This window comes from Chlamydotis macqueenii, chromosome 4 (genome assembly GCF_036417535.1).
Source record: "Chlamydotis macqueenii isolate bChlMac1 chromosome 4, bChlMac1.mat, whole genome shotgun sequence".
Lineage (NCBI taxonomy): Eukaryota > Metazoa > Chordata > Aves > Otidiformes > Otididae > Chlamydotis > Chlamydotis macqueenii.
Window position 1 is genome coordinate 70,414,963 of NC_141559.1, and position 12,264 is coordinate 70,427,226.

The 12,264-nt window shown below is 37.1% G+C and overlaps 1 protein-coding gene across 1 annotated transcript; it reads right to left on the minus strand.

The window, feature by feature from the left end:
* Nucleotides 1-1,488: 1,488 nt before the first annotated feature.
* Nucleotides 1,489-12,253, minus strand: LYAR (Ly1 antibody reactive). Its single transcript, XM_086747705.1, has 9 exons — nt 12,161-12,253; nt 11,480-11,668; nt 10,425-10,539; nt 8,287-8,394; nt 6,759-6,842; nt 4,573-4,909; nt 4,209-4,313; nt 3,100-3,185; nt 1,489-2,785 (listed from the first exon to the last, which is right to left on the minus strand). The coding sequence occupies exons 2-9, from the start codon at nt 11,599-11,601 to the stop codon at nt 2,651-2,653; spliced, it is 1,092 nt and encodes a 363-aa protein (XP_086603831.1). The 5' UTR covers nt 11,602-11,668; nt 12,161-12,253; the 3' UTR covers nt 1,489-2,650.
* Between the last annotated feature and the right edge of the window lie 11 nt (nt 12,254-12,264).

Here is a 12,264-nt window from a genome sequence, read left to right on the forward strand (position 1 = left end):
GGGATGGCAGTCGTGCAGTCAGCATATGCACAACACCCAGAACCAGTCCAGTTACTGTGAGCTGCATCTTCCTTCTTCAAATGCATGCACGCACAGATGGATCTCAGTCCTGTCATTTGTTCTTGAAGGTGACAGACCCCAAAATCACTCAAATGAGGACCTAAGAGCTGTTCAGTCAAATTAATCATCTGACCTAGAAGCTAAGATCAGATAATAATGCTTAATGAACTTATTAATTAAACTGCAAGCAGGTGCTCGGCAAGTTTCCACATTACCACTGTGGGTTGTGCCTTGCTGTTCTCTTATACTATCCAGAATAATAATTTTTAAACATTACATGCTCTCTGAATGCAATCAGGTAAATTGATACTGATGCCCTCTTGCATTTGGTAAATCTTAAGGTTGTACACCCTCTCCCCGATGTAAAAACAAAAGAGCCTCCAAGGCACATAACTTCATTGCAACAGATCCATGGGATTTAACAAAATACTAGTAAATATGCTGGTTAATCACCAAATAGAAATTACAGAGGTCTTACTGTTTTTGTATCTTCACAAAATATTCTGAACGGTCTGCAAGGGATTATGCCTCTCTCTGAAATGATTACCACTAAATTGGTAGCTTTAAAGAACAGGGTAACGTCAATCTAATCGAGACATCATTACTTGCAAGCAGTAAATTAAAGCTCAGAACTGTACCAAGCAGAAAAGCCAATTTCAGTCCTCTGAGGAATCTATTAATTGTCTAATGAAAAAACACAGAGGTAATTTTTTTTTTTAACTGGAGAGCTGCATGTCAGTAACACTGCTATGCATAGACTTCAGTAGCACTTGAAGACATCTGTAATTAGAGGCATAGACTCATCTACCATCCTACAGTACTTCCAGGAACATTCAGAAAGAAAGGTTAGATCCTAGTTTGAGGCTAGGGAGAAGAGGATGGAGGCATGGCTCAGAATTAGCCACCACAGCTGCAGCAGCTGCTGACGGCCCCTATAACTGCTGCTGTCATAACTTACGAGATCATCAGCTAAAGTTCCGCAAATGTAGTTTCTGTAAGTGTGTCAAACACGTGTTGCGGTCAACAACAATGGAGGATGAAAAGTATAAGAGGATAACCTAATTTGGAATGAATTCTAAAAAAAAAAAAAAAAAAAAAAAAAAAAAAAAAAAAAAAACACAAAACCAACCAAACAAAAAAAACGAACCAAAAAAACCCTGTAACAATTACTGTAACAAAACTATTTAGGATCTTAGTGTAACAATATTTGTCATAAAATACAGTGACAAGATTAAAAGCAGTATATTAATTTCAATTTCACTGACAAGGACTTATTCTTTTATGCCTTTATAAATTAAAACAACAAAAAAAATTTAAGCTTCTGTGATGTGTTCAAACAACTTCTCCAAGTTTCTTCATTTCTGTAAATGAATTTTATTCTATTTATCTCTAAAGCCATTTTCATGAATTAACAACAAACACTTATTGAAGAGATCTTAAATTTATTAGGTATTTTTATTACAACTTTTATAATAAACAAGACAAATAGGTACTCAGAAAAACTGGACCCAGTGTATCAGAGTTATTTTTTTCATATTTATTCTTTTAATATATTCAGTATTTCTAAAAATTGAGATATTTTAACTATGGAGTTTTATAAAAGTGTATCTGCTTGAAATCACTATGCAGTTTTCCAAAACACCATACTACATACTGCAAGAAATTTTCACTGGCTTCCTACCACTGTTTTTAACAGACTACTTCGTCGTAAGAATAATTCCAGAAATATCTGGAATTATTTTGCATTTGATTAAAACCTATAAACTCCAAGTAACTTTCCCCAGGCAACTCTGTCGTGTAAGATTTCTGGCCTGCCTAAATTGTTTCAGTGACTGCAATGTAACAGCCTCTTCAAATTTTGTATAACTTGTGGGTTTATTATACAATCAAAGTGTCAAGACTTATTATATTTAAGGTGGTGTTTTAAACTAATTTATTTCGATTGTCGATTTTTAGTCCACGTGACCACTTACATTGAAGTCAGTTGCATTACTAATTAAAACATTCAGTAGCTATGCTTATACAGGTAACTCCGTCCTTAGATTTTCAATTAATGTGCAATATTACATAAACAAACTTGACAGACACTTTAATTATGCATTTTACAACACAAAATTAACAGGTTATTAAAGCCTGCATATACTAGCTACAGTGCGTAAAGGGGTTATCAATCATACCATTTTAAATTTTAGCATAACAAAACATTTATACCGTGGTGGGGTTTTGAATATGAAAATCCTATTTGCTCTTACAATACTTTCTGCAAAAATCTACACAACCCAGGTCCTGATAAACATTCATGCCTATAAATTATATCCATTACTGGAAGAATTTTAATACAGTAGGCAGCAATTCTTTTCAACATTGTACCAAAAAATATACATTTTCCATAAAATCAAAAAATAAAATATCTGAAAATGTTCTGTGATAAATCTAGAAAACGAGGAGGAATACAATCTTAAAAGTTAAATTCTGCTCTCACATACACAATTTAAATTGAGACCAATGTGTGATATTTGTGCAGATGACAGAAGAATCTGACTCAGTCTACAAGATTAAAATACAAAGGTTATGAAAAGTATGCAAACTCTCATTTCAGGAGTTTAACTTTGTCCTTTAAAACTTTGAATTTGGGATTGTTATTCACTTTCTTATTAAATATGACCATAATATCCTCTTCTGATTTGTAATCTTCACCAGCTACTGCATAATACTGAGCTATAACCTGCACAAAGACAGAGGAACAGTTTTGAGTTAGTAAAGATGATTCCACTTTAAGCAATAATACATTCATGTTACTGTATTAAAAGTAGCTCAGAATCTATTATGCTATGATTCCTTTGCAGAAATAGTACTGAATTTCTTCTGTACTCCAGTAAGCAATAAAGAACATGTCCTTCAGTTGACATTCTGTCAATTGATATTCTGTTAAATAATGTCAAACTTTTTTTGCTTATGTGGGGCAGGTTTTTATGAATGTATTACAGAAAAAAATTCACAAGACCAAAGGAGATTTTAAAAACCCATGTTGTACAGTACCTTTTTTCTTAGTTTTTTAATTGAAATTTCATTGTCTGGAGCCTGTTTCAGAACAGCTTTGATGGTTCCCTTCCAGTTGAATTTACCTAGAAAATAATTAAGTGTACATCATTAGTAAAATTACGTATTTCCAGGTCTTCTTCTCTAGTAGGCACCAGCCTTCAATCTCCTAATTTTGGAACCAGTTCAGCTACCACAACAGTTCGTTGTTATCTTACTGACGCTGCAACAGCAGGGTGACTTAAGCATAAAGTCAGGTAGGCTGTTTCATAGAATCATAGAATCTTAAGGTTGGAAGAGACCTCCAAGATCATCAAGTCCATCAAAGTCAGCCTAACACCACCATGCCTACTAAACCATGTCTCAGGGTGTCAGTTTCTGAAGATTCCAATAAGATAGCCATGAAGAACCAACATATTACTTGAACAGCTAGGGTCAAGATTGCTTTTACTTAACTTCTGTGCTTCAGGTATTAAGCAACAATTCTTATATAATACAGGAATAGTCAGGAAGCTCCTGCCTCCTCACCCTTAGAGCACAGGTAGTGAATTTCACACAGTACCCAACTTCAGAGGTCATGAATTGGTAGCTTCCAAACAAACAATCTGTATGTTCAAGTACAGACATTCCCCAACAGTAAGCGTGTTGATGACAGGCATTAAGCAGCTTTATCTAAGCATAAACTAAGATCAAACACAGCTAAAGTCCAATGTATGATTCACTGAGCAAAAATGGGGATATAACAGATACAAAGGCATATAAGAGAACTGTCACCATTTTTCCTCTATGTTGGCCAATGTGCATGGCAGCAGGGAAGAGACCTGCTGCAGCAAAACACACATGCTGAATTCCTCACTGCCCAGTGAAAGCAGGTGTAGCCAAAGGCTGCCAGCACAGCAGAAGCAACAAATGAGAGAAGTAATTCAGCATCAGGTGTTAAGTGTAGCACAGGCTACTTACTCCGGAACAGATACGTATACCGAATATACATATGTATACCAAGGCACAATTTATTTCGTAGCTTGCTGCAAAAGCACCATATTTATATTCTGCACTAGGTCTTTTGCAGAGTAGTTCTGTAACTATCTAAATCCCCCCCTCAAGAATACCTTTATGTGTTCCCACACTTTCTTCATTGCCATTGGTGTCTTCTGTTTCCATGTCTTCTGAAATGTTTTCAGTTTTCATTCTCTTTGTTGTGATATGAGGTTCCTCTAGAGATGGAATTGGATAAACATACACCAAAAAATTATAAAACTAGAAGAAAAGTTCTGATTTGAGTGAAAGTTTCTGGTTTTGTAGTATGAGTTTATATTTGCTAAGAGGTTAAGATTTTATAAAAGGACTGTGCAACCACACAGGACTGTGCTAAAAAATAATCTACTTTTAAAATTCTACTGAAGTAGATTATTGAGCTTTAAGGCATTGAGAAAAAACAGCTTGAAAACAAACCATAAGGTGTAGGATGGATACCTTCTGCATGTTTGTGTTTACGTTTCTTGACATTTGTTTCCTCTTCTATTTCACTCTGATGGCCATTTCCATTTATTTCAAATTCATTCTCCAAGCTCTCCTTTCCTTTTTTGGACTTCTTACTCTTTTTCACTTCTGATTGGTTTTCTAATTTCAAGTCTTTTTTCTCCTTCTTTTTGTTCTTTTGTCTCTCTTCTTTTCGCTCTCTCTTATTCTTTTTCCTCTCAATTTTATCATCTGTAATTCCATTTTCTTCTGACATTGTTTTTTCCACAGTTTCTGCAGACTGCCTCTTTTCCTTCTGTTGTGGTTTGTCTTGTTCTTTTTCACCTGAAATCTTTTGTTGAAAGACAGATTATTACAATTTTACATTCCTTTGACACTGCAACTTTTCTCTACTACATCATTCATAAAGAACACTAATATCCTGAATTCAATTAAATTGTTTACACATGGTAAGAGCAGTTACCCAAGAAACAGGACTAAATAGTGTAGCTGATTCTTCTTTTAACTTAACAGCCTAAATGCTAATTTCCTTAACATCACAGAAGAAGTATTATCTTACAACATATATAATTTCTATTTGACATAATTATGTGGTTTTTTAAAATATATTTGCTAAATGTCATTAAGGGAGAGACAAATCTTTAATTTACACAGACAAAAATACGGAATATTACAGCAAGACACAGAACCTATTCCCAAATATACAGCCCTTGCATAATAATCTTAGCTTTGCTATCCAGTTCCGTGTCTTGGGATATGTCTGGGACAACAAACTGTTATTGTCTGATGTCAACAAAGGCAGTGCTAGTTGTTTTAACTGTACATTTCTCACCTTAACATATCTAGTTTTCTTTTAATGTTCCTGGGCTTATAGTAATTTTCTTGTAGAAGAATTAATATATTAATGAACACTTTAATCTTTAAATTAAACTTTAATAATTACAAGTTAAATACAATTACTGAAATGCTAATGTGGCTATTTAGAAAGAGAATACATGTTTATACAAGCAACTTAATACCAACATGTTTTTGTGAGGAGTAATTTCAATTTTAATTCCACTTAAGAACTTCCTTTGAGTATATAAACTTCAAGATATGTATTACAAAGAATATCTTAAGGTGTTTTTAAGAACTCATAAAGGTGCACTGAAATAATCCAAGCAAGAAAGTTGTGTTTTATATTTAACTTTAATGCTATATTCTATGGAAAATTTAAATTATTTACTTGTGTTTAAATAAAATAATTGTTCAGATTCGAGATTTTTTTTAAAATCAGTTAAAATCAAGAGGGAACTGCTTATGGCTTTAGTGAAGTTGTATCAACTGAGAATTAATGTTCCAGCAAGACAATGTACTTGAAATCCAGTGCTCAGAGTTTATGTTATGTATGTACTTCTTTCCTTCCTGGCCCTTATATTTGGATTCTTCAGGAAAACTACAAACAGATTCAACTGATTCCTGAATCAAATCAGGAACAGGAAGCATGATCAAAAAGGGATTAATGTCAAAGCTATGCCTGCACTCCTCCTCAAAAGAAGCTGGGGCAGAGGGGGAAGCAATCTTTACATCAACAGACAAGTAAGCTTCTGTAACAGTTTTCTAGTAGTAGCAATACATGTAAACAAACAATCAAAACAACACCCTGCGAAGACATGCTAAGCTAGTACTGAAATAGCAAAGAATTAGGTGCTGACAAAAAGGTCAGTGTGAGTCCACAATCTGAAGTGGGAGGAATTTGCACCGTAAACTGGAGGATCTCCTTTCTCTCCACTAATTTCCCACTCCAATACACATTAATTTGAGGCCAATAAAGTTCTGAAGAGAGGTTTTTTATTCCTTCTTATTCTGTGGTAAAAGATTGGAACTAAATATACTGTTTTTCCCTTTCCTTATGTACTAATAGCATAGAATAGAGTTAAATTAGCCTTCTGACTAGTACAATGCTGTCACTGTGTTCAAGTTTTTAATCCCAACCTGCCCAGTATGCACAACTACTTCAGCAACAGTATTTTCCACAAACTGGCAATTTAGTTTAAGAATATTACATTATAACATAATCCAATTGTAACACGGGAGACAATATTTCTGTTAACATGCACAAAGGGAGTCTGAATGGTTTTCCTTCCAGCATTTTTGACTGCATTCGTGTTCTATGATGTTGTACCTTTAACTTAACTTACATTTCTGGTTGCTTCAGAGAAAATATCCCACACCTGGTCTTGCAAAGTGCTGTCAGTAATTCTCAAACTGTTCTTCATCCAATTCTGTGCAGGAAAAAACCAACAATAACTGAAAAGATGCACCTCTAATTTTTTTTCCTGATAACCATATATTTGGTTCTTGTTTTTCTTTTTCATTTGAGTATCTAATCACTTCTTCTGATTAAGGTCTGGTTAGAAGTTTACTCTCTATGAATCTCTTAAACCTCCATGCTAAATTGTTTCACATAATGCCTGCCTACTGTTAGGAGGCTGTATCATGCCTCTCAATTGCTTCCCCAATAGTAATCCAGAAGAGGTAAATACATAGAAAATATTACCCTCAAGCTTTTGAATACAACTGGTTATGTTAACGCCCTACCAAACCTTCTGACTGTTCCTATGAGTTAAAACATTAAGGAACTGATCTTATTTATTTGTGTACTGGACAGATGGTCATGGTCCTAAATAGACACTTTAGTTTATTACGGAAAAGTAAAATTGAAGCAAATATCTCAATGCAAACATTTGAAAGTTGTTGGAGCTACTGCAGGAGTTCCTGCTGAAAATGAAAACAAAACAGTAGATTTCCACTTACAATACGCTCACACTATCAGCAACAGATCAACTTTCAGGAATGTGGAATTCTAAGTTGAACCTAATGTAAAGATTTTTGCATTGCAATGAAAATCCCAGGAAAGCTGCATTAGTAAATTGGAACAGTGAACTGCAAAAACTTTTGATCTTCCACTGCAACATATCTTGCCAAAAAGAAAGAGGCTTCTTGACAGTATCACTTTCACTGCTTAAAACATTAATCTGGTAGAAAATTATTCTAACCTTCAGCTCGTTAGCAGCAATTTCACCGCAGCTCTGTTAGGTTCTATTTGAGTGCTTTGGAGGCAACTATGATCTTCTCTCAGCCTCACAATCTGAGGCACAGAACACACACACACACACACACAAAAAAAAAAAAAAGAAAAAAGAAAAAAAAAAAGGAAAAAACGGCCACCTTGTCAGAAGTTCTTCACTGGTACTACCTAAAACATTTGGAATCTGCTTTGGCTGTGATGCAAAGTTTAGGGAAGCATCCAGCGTAGGAGATTGTCAGAATACTGAACAACAGGAAAACTCTCAAAACAATAGCTTGTCTTTATGAGGAAAAAATAAAGCCACAGAAATAAGAATCCTTAAAAAGTTTGTCTAAGAATTTGGACATTCAATAGAAATTGCAAATAGAAAGAAAAAAAGGTATTAAAAAAAAAGACAGGCCTACACATGGAGATTAAGCTTGAATGGTGAGTCTCTGGCTTAATACTTAATGAAAATGGCACTCAGAGAGTCCTTTTAAGCAAGGAGATATATTTTACAAACATTGCCTATTTTGAAACTCAGCTATTATACCAAATAAGCAATTTGTCTCAGTGTTGTTAAAAGAGAATGGCACTCATTAGGAAAGTAAATTTTAAGCTCACTGTATGGATTACCACAAATCTCTATTAGAACATACCTGAAACTTTACTTTTTTTCTTGGAATATTATCAAAGACACGCATTTGCTCCAGAATGTTCCTCACTTTAGGGCTTATGTTTGGCTTCTTCATTATGTCATGAATTTTCTGAATGAAGAAAAGCAGAATTAAATCAGCAAAGAAGCATAAAGACGGCATAGCCTGCTTGAAAAAAACTGTTCAATACACATGGGAAAAAACACTACCTTTTGGGTTTATCATAGATCACAAGATGTGTGGAAGTTATCTATATAAATATTTATACCCAGATAGTAAGCAAAGGCAAGCAGGACTGCTCACCAATGCTTTCTGATGTACAAGTTACAACCTGTAATAAAAACATTTAAAGTAACAGTATCACAATAGGGGATTCTTGCAGTGTGAAACAGACCTGGATTAAGAAATGTAATTGTCAACCTTCCAGAATTAATTGTGAAAAATCAGGCTAACTTCGAGGCCACAGTTTGACATGCATTTCTTCTGGCAATAGTGCCAGCTTCAGCAACCATTAATCCCTACAAGACAGCTACGGCATGTTCCTCTGCTACGGGTGCCAGCACAAGAGAACAAGGGCCTTGTGGCAGTTACTTGAACAGCACCACTGCTTGTGGGGAAAAAAAAGGCTCTGAGCTTTCCATTATTTAAAGATATAGCTGCTGGACACTGGAGAACCTTTCTGCACTTCTGAAAATCTGAAAGGTTTACTGAAAGGTTTTGTGGACGTTTTAAGACTACCAGAAAAGGATGCTCTGTAATAATATCTCACCTTTCTGTGTAGAAAGTACCTACTATTGATAAAGGCTAACAATTTTCATAAGCAGCAGCATTCACATTGTACTGCCTTTGAACAATGTACTCAAACAACGTTTAATCTCAACACTGGCACTAACCTGTTGACTTCAGTAGTATTCATATGCCTTGAGGATGCATGTAGCTTAGTACTTTGTTAGACTGTATTCTATATAAGATCAAAATCAACAAGCCTGTGGATAAAGGTGATCTAACTAATTATATCTAATGGGGTTTAACAAGTGTGTTTGAGAGTTCCTTCCCAAAACCCTTAAAGGAAACTAACAGCCATAAGAGGGTAGATTCTTGCATAGGAGAAATAACTACCTAAGGGTAGGACATAAAGGTTAGGAGGCATTTCCATCCATGCTGGAGCCCCTGCTGCTCAACATATTTACAAAATATTTGAAAAGAAAGCAGGAAAATTTTCCTGATGATATGAAGCTATTCAGGATGAGGACTGTGAAGAATTCCAAAAAGATCTTAAGAGAATGAGTGACCAGGTAATAAAAAAAAGTGAAGACAAATTCATGTGAAGCCATATGCATAGGAAAAGCAATCCTAACCTCACTTCTAAAATGGCAGGCTTTAAGTTGATCACTGGAGCTTAGACCAAAGATTTTGGGGTTAAACCAGCCAATTCCATGACAATGCCAGCACAATGATCAGCAGCAGTCAAAAAAAAAGTAGAGCAACTGACAAAAATCAGTAAGATAGGAATAAAGAAGGACACAGAAAACATCATTAGGACAGAGAGTAAATGTATGGTTCATCCATATCTTGAGCACTGTATATAGTTCTTGAAACCTCATTTCACAATGATACAAAAGAACTGGCAAGACTTCAGAGAACCAAAGATATAATTTACATATGAAGAACAAATGAGCAGGATAGGGCTTTTCAGCCTGGACCAGAGACAAGGAGATGGGGAAGGATGCCTGGCAGAGGTGTAAAAAACTGTACGTGGCATGAAGAAGGTAGACAATGATCAATGCCTCTGTATGCAAGAACTAGCGAACATTAAACCAAACTGGCAGGAGACCGACTCAAACAAAAGGTGTGTTCCTTACCAGCATAAGCAATAGACTTACCAAGGAATTGCCAAAAGCAAGCTGTGGATATTGGGAAAAACAGATTTCTCGTTTGATCCCGTATGGCCTTTCTTGTGTCTTTAATAATTACACACATAATTACACATAGTTATCATACGTTCAAGGCCAGGTTGGATGAGGCTCTGAGCAACCTGATCTAGTCGGGGATGTCCCTGCTCCTTGCAGGGGGGCTGGACTAGATGACCTTTGAAGGTCCCTTCCAACCCTAACCGTTCTATGATTCTATACAAACCCTACCTGAATCCACTCCTGTTGCTTAGCATCTCCTTTGTTAGTTTTGGCTTCAAAATCTTTTCCACCGTATTTCTGGTCTTCACTGACGCACTTCACATGTTCCTTATAATCGTCACCCCTGAACATAGGAGATAATTTTAACTGTAGTTCACTAAAGTGTTTTAGTCCTTCAAACATTGTAAGACTTACGTTATCAACAAACTGCAGTAACAGATTATAGCATCTATCATTTAAACCTTAATACTGTCAATGTTTATATGAGTGAAGTTTTACATGTTTAAAGCACAGGCTTATAGGACTGTGGACATTTCTGTGATGTTACAGCCTTCAGTGAAAAATTCTGACTCGCAAAATCAGATGTGAGTCTTCAATATACTCCTGCTTTTATTAATGACTCTATAACTTATGCACATTTGTACACGTAACAGCTATTAATGCATATCTGTGTTTTACTACTCATACTGACATGTTTTAAAATTAGAAACGCAAATGAAAAAAAAGCTTGCAAAATTCCTAAACACAGATTCACTAATGTGGTAGTGTAGTTCCAACCAATGCGTAAGTGCCCCCAAAATGGAATGAATAACATAGATCCTAATCTTTTGTCCATGAAGTATTGAGAAATATAATCATTATTTGAGGACAATCTTATTATCTTATGCAAATTCATATATTCATATTTCAAAAGCAGATGGTAGCCCTGCTTTCTTCTGAGTTCTAAGAAGTGACAACTAAATTCAGCATTTTCGATGTTACTGCCCATCTCACTCTCTCTGCAGTAGCAGAATTAGTAAGCTGTGAATGATCAGAAGCTGAAAGCACTGTCACTTTTAAGTATAAAAGAAGAAACTACAACTCCGTTTACTGTGATTTAGTTGTCCTTGCAGTTCAAACTTGGATTATTAAACTTGAAATTATATAGTAACGTGTATAATTTTAAAATGCAAATAGGAATTATTCAGAAATTGTCAAATTTAATTGTAATACACTGTAGGAAAATCTTATATTTGTGACGATGACTGCAGAGTGGGCAAAGCTACTTCCCGTCCTTTACCTACCAGAAATCCTTGCCACAATCCATGCAAGAAAGGCACTGACAGTTTCTGCAGATGTTCACATGTTTTTCAACTTGTGCTTTCTTCACAGATTCTCCACATGCACTGCATGTGAAGACGACCATGCTGGTGAGCGGTCAGTAGCTACTACGAAATGGGTACAACCTTTTTCCTCCCCACACAAGCACAGCCCTAGAAATACAAGGAGATCTTACAGCTTGTAAGAAGCACTTGGATGGCCGAAAACTGCGCATCCACCAACAGAAAGGCTAAGCAGTTCGATTTCCACGTGCAAAAGTTCAGAAGGAAAAACTCCTTTTGCCCGATACTTTGAGCACAAGGGAAACCAGCAACCCTGAAACCAGCAACCCCGACACTAGTAGCCGCCCCTCCTCCGCGCCGATGAGCTTCGCTGCCGGCGCTTCATGGCTCCCCTCCGCTTCCCAGCGCGACCCCCGCCCCCGCGCCCCGCTCCCCGCAGCAGACCCGTCTCCGCAGGGTCCCGGAGAGCGGCGCCGCCCCTGTGCGGGAGTCGCCTGAGGGGGATCCGGCCGCCACACCGGGGGGGACCCGAGGGCGGAAGGGTAGGCCGGTCTGCCCGCCGCCGCCCCCAGGCACCGCCGCGCCGCCTCACCCCGCTCCCCCGTGCCGTTACCTGCCCGCCCCGGGCCCCCCCCCCCGCACCTCAACCGCCGGCTCCAACGGCCGCCCCGTGCGACACGTGCACCCACCACCTCCACCCTTCCCTTCCCCGCCCGCTGCTCTGCGCCTGCGTGGCCTCCGCCCCG